General features: G+C 40.0%; 1 protein-coding gene across 7 annotated transcripts in view; it reads left to right on the forward strand.

The window, feature by feature from the left end:
- The window catches only part of MBOAT1 (membrane bound O-acyltransferase domain containing 1), a 60,479-nt gene that overhangs the window by 8,845 nt on the left and 35,377 nt on the right, over positions 1 to 16,257 (forward strand). For all 7 annotated transcript variants that reach the window (XM_046924087.1, XM_015275862.4, NM_001389396.2 and 4 more), the window contains 2 exons: positions 13,644 to 13,789; positions 14,315 to 14,392. In XM_046924087.1, the coding sequence (XP_046780043.1) occupies positions 14,346 to 14,392 (47 nt within the window). In that variant the 5' untranslated portion in view covers positions 13,644 to 13,789; positions 14,315 to 14,345. The remainder of the gene's footprint in view (positions 1 to 13,643; positions 13,790 to 14,314; positions 14,393 to 16,257) is intronic.

The raw sequence follows: 16,257 nt of genomic DNA on the forward strand, positions 1-16,257 counted from the left end.
TATCCTGCTGATTTATGTAGAAAGTAACTGTCTGCTTATATGCTTTGCTATGTCTTCCCCTCTACATCTCTTCTGGTTTTAACTGGTTATTTTATCCGGTGGTCAGGTGCTGGAATGGGCTGCCCAGGGAAGTGGTTGAGTCGCTGTCCCCGGAGGTGTTCAAGAAACGCTTAGATGTTGTACTAAGGAACATGGTTTAGTTGGGAAGTACTGGTGGTAGATGGATGATTGAACTGGATGATCTTGGAGGTCTTTTCCAACCTTGGTCAACCTGTGATTCTATGCTGAGCATTTCCTCTCAGCTTAGGTCATGCTGCACGTCTTTTACACTGTATTTTTGTTTAATGGTCTGTCTGTTCTCTCTGATGTGGTGCGGTAGGGTTGTGGTGTAGTCTTACTTCATCCTTTGATGGGGCTCTGAGTTGCCAATTGTTAGTCTGTCATCTAACTGCTTATCAATCATAAATTTGTCATGTGCTGTTACCTCAGTTGCTTGACTGTCTCAGTTGGAGTTCTTGTTTTTCTGGCTTCGATGGGTTTGAGCCAGGCTTTAAATTAGATTTCAGTGCTTTAATAATTATGAAGAGAAAACATTTTCCATATCTGCCTCCTCTTTTTTCTTTTTCTCCAGCACTTTTTTCTCTTTTTTCCTTATTTTTTTTAGTGTCATCACTAATAAGGGCAATGTATCAGACTGGTTTAGGAGACCCTAAATGGCAAGTGTGCCTCTGTTTCCTATGTCTAGAATCAGCTCTTTGCAATTACTTTGACTGCTTCTGCATACAGACCTCATTTACTTGTTGACTGTGTCCTAGAGAGGCTTCAAGCCATCAGTGGGGACCCATGTCCCTGTCATCCCCCTCCAAGGCTCCTTTCCCTTGTCCAATATAAAGGATGTGCTTGTGTGCTTCCCAGCATCAGGAAAACTGATAGAATCATAGAGCTGTTCAGATTGGAAAAGACCTTAAAGATCAAATCCAACCACAAACTAACCATACTACCCTAAATCTAACAACCCTCTGCTAAACCATGGGAAAAATTCCATCTGTATTTTAAGACAGCTTAAGTTTACATTAAAAAAAAAAAAAAAATCAAGCTTGAAATATTTTTAGAGTGCTTTTGACATGGCCAGGTATTAGTAGTACAAAACCTTTTGATAGATGGAAATAAGTTTTGCAAGCTAGCTGTGCAGATCTTGCACTGTACTAGTCCTTTCAAAGCATTTTGTAGGCTTTACATGTAAAGGGCTTACTTGAAGGGGAAGTTACAATTATTTATGTGACTTACACGTGTTGAATTTCTTTTCTCCAGCTATGTTCAAGTTTACAGTATAGTTTGAGAAGAGCTGGTTTCAAGATTCTGGAGCTCAGTTGCTGTACTTTTTTCTTGGACAATAAGTTGCTTGTTACTGCATAATGGGAGTAATCATATATGTCATATATAAAATATCACTTGAATAATTCTAAGATGTAAGGGCATACCTTTTTTTTTTTTTCCTCAAAAAAATCCTAAGGGGGGAAAAAGTGAGGCTGTCTCCTGTTGCCTAATGATTGCTCTCCTATGCATTGGAAATCAATTTAAGTTGCTTCTACTGCTGACTCATAAGCATGGCAAAAAAAAATAATACTGTGGCTAAGTAATATAAATGTGGGTGTGGTTGTTTTTTTTTTTTTTTTTTTTTTCCCTCCTGATATCACAGCTATCTTTGGAAAATTTCAGTGTTAGAAACCAAAGTTCTGCTGAATTATATATATAGAAATATGGGCCCCTGGTGGAGATGTGTAAAAGAAACAGCATGTTTTTAATGAGGCAAGGAATTTTTCTTCCTTTAATGTAGCATAGTGTAAATGAAGTCAGTGAAATATAATTTATAGCAAAGTCCAAGTTTCTCTTTTTTTTTATTGTTTACATTTCTTACTCACCAATTGACACTTGCTCATGCTGTGTGTTTTCCTGTTAGTTTTTGTTGTGTTTTGGTTGCTAGGTTTGAAAACTGGAAGCTTTTTTTTTTTTTTGTGTGTGTGTGTGTGTGTGTGTGTGTGTGTGGAGGAGAGCCCCTGGAATTCATTCAGGGCACAATGTTTCAGCAAAGCACTAATGATTTCCAGATAGTTTAGTTTAGTGACAGTTGAGATGTTTGACTTGCAGGAAGTCCTGAACGCTTATTACTTTCAAGTTACTTGTTTTCAATAGTGTCCTAAGTTGAGCACCTAAAATTAGACATGTTTCGAAGTCCAGCTTCCAGAGAGATTTGCTGCAGGTGTAAGGTGCTTTAACACAGATGTAACTGAACACCTGGCTTTGTTCTTGTCTTCTTGCAAATTGGTACAAAACTGCGAAGTGTGAGCAGAAAAAAAGGAAGGGAAGAACAGCCGCGACAGGATATTGTAGCTGTGCAAGTTTTGTTGGTGGCTTTTCTTCCTGCCACAATTCTGAAGTGATTAAAAATAAGTCTGCAGCCCACATAAATGAAGGCCAGATAAACACATTTTATATTAAACACCACAGAGCAATAAGTTTTCCTTTAAACTGTATTGTAATTGGGAAGAACAGTATTTTATGACTGAAATCTCATAACTGTGAAAGCAGATATATATTAGCAGTTTACTCAAGTTTGCTAATTCTACGCAATCACCATTATAACAGAGGACAAATATGCTTGTCCTTTTGAATAACAATAATAATAAAAACCATACATAACCTCTTGGAAAAAGACTAAAAAATGAACAAGAAAGCTGTCTAAAAAAATCTAGCAGCCAGTAGTATCAAGATATGGAGTGGGAATGATAGACTGTACAAGCAATTGCAAAACTTTCAGTTTTCATTGTTTATAGAATCAAGGAGAGTTGCTCACTGTTATGTTTGCAAAGATAATCACCTAAATATGAATTGTGATTTCCCAGTCAAAATAGAGATTATTACAAAAAAGGCAGTTCTGTGTATTTTCCGTCCCCTTGTGCCAGGTTCCTTTTTCCTCTCTTGTGCAGAAACTTGCCACTTCTGCAGTTGCACAGGTTGACTAGACTGAAAATTTACTTTGTACAAATGGCTTACTGTTGGTTTAGTTCCATCTTGCCCATCCCTGAGATTTGTGAGATTTGTGCCCCATGTTTAGCTGGGCTGAAGCAAAGGCAGATGAACAAAGATCTTTATCTTGGTGTGTGAGTGCCCGTACCCTGAAGGGATACTTTTTCTTGAGCTCAACTTAAAATGTTTTCATAGAATCACAGAATCCTTAGAATTGGAAGGGACCCTTAAAGGTCATCTATTCCAACTCCCCTGCAGTGACATCCACAGCCAGATCAGGTTACTCAGAGCGTGGTCCAACCTGGCCTTGAATGTCTCCAGGGACAAGGCTTGCACCGCATCTCTGAGAAACCTGTTCCAGTGCTTCACCACCTTCACTGTAAAAGACTTTTTCTTTATATCCAACCTTTATCCTCTTTTAGTTTGAAGCCATTTCCTCTTGTCCTATCACTGCAGACCCTGCTCAAGAGTCTGCCCCCTTCTTTCTTGGAGCTCCCCTTTAGACACTGAAAGGCCGCTATCAGGTCACCTCGCAGCCTTCTCTTCTCCAGGCTGAGGAGCCCCAGCTCTCTCAGCCTGTCCTCCTCGCAGGAGAGGTGTTCCATTCCACGGATCACGTTTGCGGCCCTCCTGTGGATGCACTCCAACAGGTCTGTGTCTCTCCGGTACTGAGCACTCCACACATGGACGCAGTACTCCAGGTGAGGCCTCAGCAGCGCACAGCAGAGGGGCAGGATCACCTCCCTCGACCTGCTGGTCACGCATCTTTTGATGCAGCCCAGGGTACTGTTGGCTTTCTGGGCTGCGAGCTCATGTTTCTCTTGCCATCCACCAGTACCCCCAGGTACTTCTCTGCAGAGCAGTGCTCTATCCTTTCATCCCCAGGTATGTATGGGTAATGGGGGTTTCCTCAATGCAGTTGCTAGACCTTGCACTCAGCTTTGTTGGACCTCATGAGGTTCTCCTGGGCCCACTACTCAAGCCTGTCTAGGTCCCTCTACATTCCACCCAGAGTTTTCTTCTGTGCTCACCAGAATTTTCCTTTGTTTCTTCTGTAAGTGCTGTTAGGAGTGTTTTGAAGATGCAAAATACTTAGGGAGGAGAGCAGGAAGTGTTGAGGTTTGCAGCACCTGCTGCAGAAGTAGGAAGCTGGCTGTGTGCGATAACAGCCATCACATAAGAGCACTGCTCCCTTAGAACTCTTCCACACATACCTGGCAGTTGATACACTGGTGCATTGTTTTCTGAAATCTTTCCCAACTCTATTTCAAGCAATTGAAAAGAGCTTGTTTATTGTGAAATACCGTATTAAGATATCTTTAAGTGGTAAAACAAAAAGTGGAGCTCCAGGAACTGTGGGTCACTTTTGAAAAATCTCACCTCTTCCAACAAAATGGAAGTCCTGTTTCATGGTCTGGAGACTTCTTTCTCCCGTTAATGCATGGAGTATGCTTCACCTTCCCACATCTGCAGTATGCATTTCTATGGCTAAGCTTATTCATCCTAGGTTATTTTTTATGGGCAGTAGAAGGACCTGTGTCAGACTTGTATTTTAGGATTAGATGAGTTGCAACCTACAACTGCCTTTATTCCCCACTTACAGTAAAGGAAATTGTGATGGGCCAACTCCAACAGCAACATCAGTGTTTGGAAACATAAATTCTACTCCTCCCTTGAGCGAAATCCTTTCATGAAATCATATCTTATGTTTTACGTTGCTTTTATGTTAAGTTACTAAAGGCATGCTCTAGATCATTTTAATACACAATGTTCCAGATTTTAGATGTGTAAGGGCCTAATAAATTCTTATGTAATACCATTGATAGGTCTAAAAGTCTTAGTCTTTGATCATTTTATTCCGAGGGCAATGAGTTTAAATTTAACACAGTGCTGACAGTTACTATAGGGAGTGGAGGAATGGGACAGGATAACAACTTTCTTTTTGTTTAGAATATCTCATGAAGTTGGCACTTTTTTTTCCCTTGACAGATGTTTGTTTCTTTCTATTACATGTTTTCACTGGGATATCATTAAAATAATGTGAACACAACTGCTCAGTTTATTGGTGTGTTCTTCTAAAGACCACAGGCACATTTTTCTATAGAAAAGGAACTGAAAATAGAAGTGCATAAACATTGCAACAACATAATGGGGCAAACTATTTTAGATTTGCCAGTTCCCATTCTGGTGAAAGACTGCACTGTTCTGGCATTACTCTCTGAGAGAACAGTAATTACTGACTTGCAGGTAGTAGCAGAACATCATTGCACATAAATGATCACAACTTCAGCATCTGTTCAACATACAGAGTCGTTATAGTTCAGTGTAAGAGTTGTTGACAGCAAGCTAAGGCTGAATTTGGGTGACGTCCAAGTATTAAATTTATCAGCCATCGAAACTAAGTGTGTGAATGTGTAACTTAGCAAGATGATTTAGATTTGACTTGCCAGGCTTACTTTTTAGTCAGATGTTTTTCTTTTTAGCTTTCTGATGACTCAGGATTTAATCTGTTCTGAAGCTCTGTTTGTGTGTCCTGCTAGTGATTATTCTGCTGGTGGCTTTGCAGAGGTAATCCAGAAAGAACATCTGTTTCAAGTTTATAGTCTAAATCATGGAAGGATATTTGACCCTATAAGTAGGGAAAAAGCAGAATTTACCCATGAAAACAGCATGACAGTCCAAAATACAGTTCATTTGGCGTATTCTACTTTACCAACTCCATATTCAGCATATGACAGCAAAAAAGCCAGGGCTATAAGAATTTAGTGCTGCTGCTGAAGAGGCTGGTAGTCTGAAATTGGTCGTGCAAGTATTCTCTCTCATGAAAGCTGTTTCCCAGAGTAATGTTTGTTTTGCTTCTGCCCCTTCAGAACCTCCCACAGGATCCCTGTAAAACAAATCAGTTGTTTCAGTGCAGTAACAGAGATTTGAATTTTCAGTAGCTTTATCAATATCGCTCCAGTGTAAATGAGCTTGTCTCCATGCTGTTTGCAATTCACAGTGCCTGGATGAATACAGAAAATATAAGGTCTTGTACATGGTTAGTCAGTTCTGATTTCTTCCCAAACACCTGTTTGTGCTGACTCTTGGTACCCTGAGTTCTGTGCAGAGGAGTATCTCTGTGACCATCTAGGGGAGCTAGATGTTAGATGAATCCCTTTTCTTCATGGAAGCCTGAGACAAAATTGTAGTAATGGGAAACTTGACTTGTTTTCTGTGATATTACCCTCCTTTTGGGGGCATTTATCACTTCCCTGCATAGAGTTAAGTGATCTCTGCAGAGAATATTTGTCCTTAGGATTCATAAAAATAGTCTGGAAGATCAAAATATTTTGAAAAAATTCAGTAAGTATCAGATATCTCTGAGATGATCTGATTAAAGGATATTCCATCTCTCATTCTTAACACACCCATTTTAAATATCACAATCTGGATGTTATGAAATGCTATCAGAACAGCAGGTCTATTATTCAACATCAAAGTAGAGATGTCCCTAACAAAGTGAACTTAAACATATTGTTTGCCAGGTGTCTTCGATTATATGTGCAAAACAATCTTTTAAACAGAGAAAAGCAAGTTACTGCGCTTCTCTAATGCTTGTTTTTTCTTTGCAAATACCTTTCTGGAAGATGGGGCTGATCTCTAGTGAAGTGGAATATTTTATTATGATACCCCCTATTCAAAACAGTACCCCATCACTGTTGGACTTTACAGTCAGAGTTTGACTTGCAAGGGAGTTGCTGTTGCTGTCAGTAGTTTCTATTAATATGCTTCCTTGTGCCTTTCCAAGCAAACAGCTGCTTGGTGATCTGTGCTAAGTTAGTGAGTAGTGATGCTAATTTACAAGATAAAAACCTTGTAGCAACCTCCTAAACTATTGCTTAGTGGCTTGCTAGTAGATAGAAGCAAGTACAGAGCATCTTGACTGTGGGCTGTGATGTCATTTTTATACTGTTTGCACACTTGTTGTGTAGTAGATGAGTAGTAGACTTAAAGTCTCATTGTCCAATATTGCTGGTAAGCACAAGGCCTAGAATAACACAAGAGTTATCTTCTTCACTGTCTATAAATTGAGGGCAATCTACATCCTCTGTTGCCCGTTGAAGCTGGCATGGACCTGAATGCCAGCTGGGAATATTTTGGCAGCTTGGCTGTGCTATAACTCCCTTGCACCTCTGTTTGTGAATGTGTATGAGTGTGCAACATGCCTGCTTACGCCTAAAGGCTGTGTGTTGCAGGGGATGCATCAGCACCTTATCATCAAATGAGTGACAATTCAGCAGTGAGTTCTTGTATAGATTTCCATAGTGAATGAGATGTAATTCAAATTAGTAGTGTCAATAAGATTTTCACATGCAGAGGACTGACCGTTTTGGGTAAAGAATTTAGTTGCCATTTGGAACTGGGAGAGAATGGTGTGGTCTGTTTGTTACGTTCTAGATTTTTGGAAAATGAGATCAGATTTTCTGTAAGTATAAGAGAGGAAAAAAGTAGCAAAGAAAAAGCGAAGTATCTTGGTGGTCAGAACGGAATAGAGGGTGTTTCTTCCAGATACTTAACCATAAGGAAAATATTAAAAGCCCTAAAATAATGGGACTACATTCTTAAGCTTACTTATTTTCTCTTCCCAGAGCGTGATCTAGTAACCCTCAAATGTCTATTACCACTTTGTTAAAGAGGGAGATTTGCAGATGCAGGGGTTGTGGGATGAGTGGAATGAAACTTCCTGAGGGGAGTGACTGCCCTGAATTGTGGTGAGCAGTAACCAAGACTATATTAGTCATGATTTACTACAAGGGTGTAAAGCCAGATTTGGCCTTCTGCCACATTTTCCGTTTCATGACCCAAGAATCGGTAGCTAGGAACAGCACTTTCCATTTTCCCTCTATAAGATTTCAGGTTTGGTGTTTTTTTGGTTTTTTTTTTTTGTTTGTTTGGTTTGTTTTTGCTTCTTCTTTTCTTTTTATTCCACAATCAATTTCCAGCATGCCGAACTGTCCATCGTTTACATGTCTCCCTCAGGAGGTGAGGTACGACAGACCTCTCATCCCCCTGATATTTTCCATCTCCCTGAGCCTAGTTAGCTCTCACAACAAAAGCAACCATTTGACCACAAACCAAAGTTTGGCGGGTTATTCAGCTGACCAACTGACAAACTTGTGGTTTCCTGTAATATCTGATATCAGAAAAGAGCAAAGACCTGTGGGTCTTTTTGTAAAAATACAGCTATGTGGGACAAAGAAGCAGACAGTGAATTTCTGCTAAATTAGGTTTTAGTGATATTTCCTTAAGCAATATATCTAGAGTATTCACTGCCATCCTCCAGCACCAGTTCATTTGAAAATCTGCCTGTTTGAACATCTTTGATAAATGTCTCAAGAACCATGTGGCAACCAGGCATACTTCCTGTTCAGAAAATGACAGAGAAGGGAATAAAGGTATGGCAAGAGGCCTCGTAATGCCCATGGTCTTGCAAAAAATGAGGAGGAGCCCGTGGAGGTGGCTCCTCCACCAGGTGTTATGAGGTCTGGGCATGCTGGATGCCTAGGGAACAGTGTGGAGACAAGGCATGCCAACTGGTCAGAGAGGGCCGAGAGGCACAGACACAGCCATCATTCAGAGAGCAAGAAGAGGCACAGACACAGCCACCGTCTTCTCCCAGTGACAAGAGGCACGGACACAGCCATCGTTCAGAGAATGGCATAGGGCACAGATGTAGCCACCGTTGTTCACCCAGTGATAGGAGGCACAGTTGTGGCCCCCATTCAGAGAATAATATGGGGCTCATGCATGATTTTCAAGCAAAGAGTAGATGACGGCATGGGACAAAATCTGTGTCCAATGGTAACCTTTCTCCCTGCATAGCAAAGTGGCACAGGGAAGCCACTTTCTAGAAAGGGGTCCCCCAGTTCCCTTCAAGCCTTTTTGTCTTTCACATGAGGGTTTCTGTCAGACCACAGAACCCCCGTGCCCAGCACAGCCAGGTTTGGTTACACCCATCGGCTGCTGTCCCTGTGGCCTCTGGGCATCATGATGGCCACAGCTGCCCATGTTTTGCCCTTCATTGAGTGGGTGGTCAGGCACTGAAACAAAGTGCTCAGGGCAGTGGTTGTGGCAGCAAGCCTTTTGCAGTTCAGACTACGTGTGGATGACACTCTTAGATTTTGAATATTTTGTCATCCCATGTGTAGCAATGAGTTCAACTAAATGGTCCTTGTTTGGCTCTTTCCTCCTTTAGAAATTCTATGTTTTTGTGTTACTGTGAATTCTTTCTAACCAAACAACAGTTATCATCACTCCAGCTGAGCTGAAACTGTTCCACACTTTGTCTCTCCAAAAGTGGAGATGCCTACTTCTGTATTTAAGGCTGCCTTAAGCTAGCTTAGACTGAGATGTAAGACTTTCATATGTTAGTGCTGGATACTGTGATGAGATAGGCTTTATGTCCTCTAAAGTTTTATTACAGGAAATGAATATATTATCTGCTTTGTCAATGTCGTGTGTTCTGATTTCCAGTTTTATTGCATCTTACTCACTGGATCATGGAAAAAAAAAGGATTGTGTAAAAGGTAAAGGTGTTTATTTTCTACTAACAAAGCTGATGTGGAAGGTTTGGGTTTTTTTGACAGCGTTGAGTATGTGTAATTAGATGAAAACATGGGTTAAGTGGTTTATAATGATGAGTTGTGAGAAGTGTTAATTCCCATATAGTTTATTTTCTGTTTCTATATTATTTTTGTTTGGACACCATTTATTAAAGTTCAGAAGTCCTCAATTTACTGTTTACAGATTGTTTTTAGCAACAGTGAAAATAACCAGTAGTGAATAGTATGAACTCTTTCCTATTTGGAAAGGGGAGGAAAGTGTGACTCATAATCTGCTTGTGATCCATTACAAGCTTTCTTAAACTCTCAGGAATATATTCACTTAAGCGTCTTAAATGTGTATAGTGAAGAATCCGATGCATTTTAAATGGGGTGTGGTAAAGTCACTGTCAAGTGAACGGCAGTGTTCATGTCTGCATGTGAGTGCATGTGTTACAGTGTTATGTATAAATAACTGAATAGAGATGGCAGTCATATGAAAAGGTATCACACTGTGGTGCTATTCTGTGGGATAATAGATGAGATGTAGTGCTAAGTCCTGTGCTCGGTTTTAAATGAGGAATTATACCTTCCAGAAAGATGGAATATTCATGGCACTTAGAGTAGAAAGTTAACTAAAAGTTAGTCTTGCAGTAAGCTATGTGCTGTACCTTTCAGGGAGCTCTGTACTGCTAAATTTGATCTTCAGACTGAACCTCGTGTAACTCAGAAGTCATGATGGTGCTTTCGTTTTCTGCATGCAAGTGTCCAGGTGGAGATGTACAGAAACTATTCCTCAATGCTCACGTTTATTTGTTCATTTATTTTTCCCAACAGATATCAAATAGCAGTTTTATCAATAGTTGGCATATTGGTTGTCTTTCATCTTGCTTTCTCCAGAAAGGTTATGGACTCCTTGGCACACCCTCCGTTTGATTCTGTGCTTCTACTATATCATGTTTGAAGATCTGGAGCTGGCATATTTGTGTTAGGCATCCTATTACATGCTGTACAAGGAGATGGAGCTACAAACCAAGTGCAGATGAAAGTTATTTTGTGGGAGAGAATCCAGAAGAGTATAATTAAAAAAAAAAAAAAAAAAAATGTCTGCAAGCCCTAATGATAGACAAAGACAAGCAAATGCAGCATGTTGTATTTTAGGGCATGGCTGCCTGCCAGAAAAATATGGACCTGGGGGGAAGAAAACTGCAGAAGGACTGTGGCCGCTGCAGCTCAGAAGGAAGGGCAAAAGCCAAGCATGCATGTTCTCGGCTCATGAGTGAAAATCTTTCTGCATTTTGGATTGCATTTTTGTTTTTTGTATCTTGGATTTGATCTCCTGAGCAATGAATTGGGTGCAGCCTTCTCACTTCCCTTATGCTGTTGTGGTATGTCATGTAATGTTCAAATGACATTCAGGGATTATGGTACATTTTTATGTCTCTGACAATATCGCAGTTACTTACAGATCCTGAGATGTTAAAGTTCTTCTTTTTAATCAGATCTTGAAAGGCTTATCTTTTAGGTTTTTTTTAAAATTGGATCTGTAACTTTTAATGGTATGTTGTAACCATTCCTCTGTAAGCTACTTCCTAGCTAAATTCAGTTAAAAAATGTAAATGAGTGCTGGTATTCTGAGACAGTTACTGGCTGAATGTATTAGGTTTGTGATGTTCAGCTGCTCTGCAAAGAAAACCCTGTAAAGTTGTAAGCAGAATGCAATGTAAGGCAAGGGTTTACTTTTGCTTTTACCCTGGTACAGGGATTTATCTCAACTCCAACAAAAACAGTTCAAGGAAGAAATTTTCTTGGTGAATTTTCACAACAAACCGAAGATGTAATAGTGATTTAAACTATATAAATGCTAACATGGGTCTGTCTGCCTTGGAACTTCACACTGAATTTAGCCGCCTACATGAACCTCTGAATCCCAGCATCTTTAACTTCTCAGACTGAACATACAACCAGTAGATGAAAGTGAAAAAGAAGGCGTTGCTTATCTTGATGTTGTTTTCATGGTGTAAAGCTTCCATGAACAATGTTGCTCAGAAGGGAATATTGACTTTTCAACAATTGACCATAGCACGTTTCTTGGACTGTTTGGTCTTTCTTTCTCTATAGTGAATCACAGGGGCTCTGCATGCCACGAAGTTGAGTTTCCCTGGATGTACTAGTATAGCCATAAGCAGGAGCATATTGAGGCAAACTTAAGGATCATTGGGTTTTCATTTGGATGTATCCATCGATCTTGGAAACTGACATAGAAAGGATGCAGTCAGAACAACCCTGTAGAGGATATCCTTCCTTCAGCCATTTTTCTCTGGGAGGGGAAGTGGGAAGATTTGCTGTTTTGAATGTATGGTATTGTGACAGGTTCAGATGAGTGTTTGGAATTTGTGCCACAGCATTTTGGTTTTGTGAGACCAGTGCCATTTTGTTTTCTTGTTTTCAGTGTAAGACTTAAAAAGTAGGAACTATAGCATTCAAGTAAAGTATAAAGTACTGTCATGATAAGGCATTCCCAATTCCTTTCTTCAGTTATATTTCTGTGATATCTTCTGTTTGTAGATGCTGGTAATTTACAACAACTAATAAATAGATACTGCTCCTGCTACAAAGTAAGAAAATTAAGTGAATCCAAGCGTTTGAATAATTGCATTATTGTATTGCATTGCTGAATTTCCTCTGTTTCAGTGATGCAGGCGGTAATGTAGCCAACAAACCTTTTAATGAAAGCATTTGATTTAACAGCACCATGTTGGATGTTGTTTACCAGAATAAAGCAATCTGGGGGCTGTAGTGTCTTATTAAACACATTGTAAATGTTTTTGACAAGAAGTCTGGTTGAATCCAACAAGCTCTGGGCAGCCAGCATGTCAGAGCATTTCCAACTGTGATATATCATCCTGTCCTGGACTGAAATCTTTGGATAGTTATCTAATCCAAGTGGTTGCTAAAATGTTGCAGCTTATTTAGTTTTGTTCATTCTACGATGACATGCTGATGGAGAGCTCAGAATGAATTAAAAACAAAACAAAACAAAAACCAAAGGACTGTAGCTGAATAAATGAATTTAACTCCATCTGTCTAGGGCCCAGGGTAGAGTTTTGGATGTGGTATCCCAGTCCTCTGCTGCTCTTTTAGAGACTGCTCCTGAGCTCTCTTCTTCCTTTGCCTCTTGTGACTTTTACTGAAGCTGTTAAAGGGAAGGTGACTGGAAGAAAACAGCTTGGTGTCAGCATTACTCTGAGGACGCTACAGCTTTTGCTTGTCCTTGTGCCTGACAGGAACTGCTTGTCCTCTACGTGTCCCCATCCTGTTGCTCCTACTGCCATCATTAGCTCTTTACAACTGCTTCTTAGGCACATCAGAGACTTGCAGCAGCAGCAGAACAATTAAGAAGCATTTTACTTTAGCTATCTGTGTGGTGGTAGAGCAAGGTTGTTTTGTTGGTTTGTTTTTTTTGTTTGTTTGTTTGTTTTTGTTTGTTTGTTTTTGCATTCTTGAACTGTGGAAAAAAATGGCACATTGAAAAGCCTCCTTGGAGGATGCTGTGCTGTGGAGTTTTTCAGCTAGCCAACAAAGCTGTCCAGATACTGCTTGCAGAAGTGCTTCACATCAGACCTGTTGATATGGCCTTGTTTTGGGGTTTGTGGAGAAAGTCAGGCACAAAGGCAGTAATTCAGAGCACCGGTCTGCTTTCTGGCCTCTGCCTTGCACAGGAGGACAGAGAGGAGTGGATGTGCTCTGCACCTGGACAGTGCTGGTGACTGAGCTGCAGCTTGCTCTTGCTTTTCTCTGAGTTTTCAGATGGCTGTGCTTTTGTTTATTCTCTTCTTTTGTTGGCCAAGGAGAGTTACCATTTGGACTCAAATTCAGAGAACAGATTCAGAGAAACAAATAAAAGATTTATTTATCTCACTTCTCCCCTTCCCTAGCTCTGTTCTTTGTTGTTCTGAGAATAGAGAGGCTCCTCTTCACCTCCAAGAATTACAAGTTTTTTTCTGTTGTTGTTTTGTTTGTCTTTTACAGATAAATTTTGTAGCCTGTCAACTATTTGCCCTTTTGGCTGCCTTTTGGTTTCGTATTTACCTGGGTCCCAGTCATGCCAGCTCTGCTGTTCGCCATGCATTTGCCACCCTCTTTGGAATATACTTTGCTGTCTTCTGCTTTGGGTGGTGAGTATTTAATCACAAAGCAGGCAAGGCTTGTGTAAAAAAACTTTTTTAAACTTCGTATCAGCTTTTCTGGGTTGTCTTTTTAGGCTTAAGACCCTCTTAATTTTGCAGTCCTTTAAAAAAAAAAATGACAAAATTTATACCAGCATAACCACCCAAAGCCTACAAAGTAAAATGAGCCACAAAAGCATTTGTAAGTGAGATATTTAATTTCTGGCAGGTAGTCACCCCAGTTTGTTGTGAAGATAGCTCTTTTGGAAAAGATGCATCTAGTTTGAATGAGCACTTTGAGCTAGGCTGCTCTTTCTTTGAATGAAACACACTGTCAACATCTTGTCAGTATGAATTAATCTATATTGGGTATTCAGGCTATAAAAATGTCATTGTGATAATCCATATTTTCTCATACTCTGATACAGAATCACATTTGTGCCATTCTCGTGGGAAACTGTTCCTTCACTCTGAACTGCCAGTCCCTCCAGGTCACACAGAAATTATCTAAACATTCACTTTGTTGTCTTCAAGGTATTCCATTCATCTTTTTGTCCTGGTGCTGATGAATTATGGCATTATGAATATGGCGAGTATTCCCAACATCCACAGGTGAGCGTATGTGGTAGCAATACTGGAACTGCTCCTCTGATCTCCTCTCCTTCCGTTGAGAAATGTTGTTGTTTTTTTTTTTCAGTACCGCTTTATCTTCTTCACTGCCTTTCTTTCCGAGTTACTTGCACAAGCTTTGTTCTTTCAGTTACAGAAGCAGCTGTAATCTCAATTTGTGGTTTTTGCACTGGTACATTGCATTTGGCTATGAAATTTTTGGCCCCAGAAGTAGGCTTTTGCGGGTTTAGAAATATATACCCAAGCTTCTGTTTTTTTTTTTTTTTCTTTTTAACTTAATGAAGTCATATTCTCCTTAGCAGTGTGTCCTTGAGGATTGCTTTCAATAATCCTTTTTAATGTGTTCTTCCCCTTGCTGCTTGGCCTTTAGGCATTTTCCACTTATTCTTGAGTTAAGTAGTTCCTTTAAGGTCACTGTACAACTTAACTTAGTGATCTGTGAAATAAGTCTTGCATTAGGTACTGGACTTGGAGCTTGAAAAAGTAGAAAGTACCACATATGTTATTACTTTGGAGCAGAAGCTTACAGCATCACCATGAGAAGTTCCCAACCATGAGATCTTTTTTTTTTTTTCCCCCTATACGGATGTCTTGGAGAAAGACACCTAAGACACACAACAGCTTTATCAAGTGAGTGCTTTCCTAGCTGAAAGACAAACAGCACTCTCATAGAAATGAAAACTACATGGAAGTTACATCTGCTTCTTGCACTGAATAAGAGGAAGTTGGTGTGAAAGAACTTCTCTGATCAGTCATTTAGCATTATCACGGGGGTCTCTGTTAAGAGTTCAGCAAGTGGGAGTTTTCAAAACTGTGTAGGTGGACTTATTTGTTTCCCATCAACCTACATAACTGGGAAACTTCGTTTTTGAAACTGCTACTTTACAGCAGGCTAGAGGGATCAGGTGGCAGTTCTTCCCACTTCTTTACTTCTGTGTTGGCATCCCTAAGTGTACATGACTTGTAATGTGATTTGGTTTGGGTGTGTTACAGGTTATTCCTGTCTCTGCATAGCTATTTCTGCAGCTACTAATTGCTTCAGCATGGTGAATTTACATCAGTCTGAAGTGTGGATCTGAAACCCCTTCTTGGCTTGTCTTCAGGGCCAGAATTGTCTGAGCATCTAATGCTCTGATCTCCCCTTCTTCTCTAGTGCTTCCTGAGGTAGCATCTCTCTGATATCCAAATGAAAAACACCCATTACAACTTGTCTAGCATTGCTTAGAAGTGTGAACCATAGGCAACAAGCTTGTCTTACAGCAGTCAGTAGCATTTTGCACCAGCATAATAATGAAGATTTTGTTACTGGCCCTCCACCGAATACAAAAGCAAAGCCTACAAGTCCAGAGATAATTAATAATTTTTTAAATGCAATTGGACAATGTTTGTGAAAGAAATAGCATCCAGGGGCCATAAGGAAAAGATGCTTAATGTGTATCACTTGTTTCCCAGTCATTGTATCTGCCCACCCCTTGGAGAAATGCCTGAAGTAACTCATTTACAAGTGAAACAAATGAACTGTAGGAACCATGTTACAGAATTAATCAACCAATGTTTATGTCTTCTTAGACAAGTTAGTGTGGTTGTAGGGAAATAGGCACAATTTCAACAGGAAACCTCCTTGCTCTTATTGTTTAGCCATTTAGTCATAATGGGAGAAACACCTGTACGTTGCAACACAGATTAAGCCAGTTGGTATAACGTCACTCACTACTGCAAGATAGTCATATGTGGACTAGAATTGATGTGAATTAGTAAGTCAACATGCTGATAAACCTCAGGAGGCCTGGGAAGAGTGGGTTAGGCCTCTTCTGCTGTATTTCACTAGATTTGAAGTACAAGTCTGT

The sequence above is a fragment of the Gallus gallus genome, chromosome 2 (genome assembly GCF_016699485.2).
Source record: "Gallus gallus isolate bGalGal1 chromosome 2, bGalGal1.mat.broiler.GRCg7b, whole genome shotgun sequence".
Classification (NCBI taxonomy): Eukaryota; Metazoa; Chordata; class Aves; order Galliformes; family Phasianidae; genus Gallus; species Gallus gallus.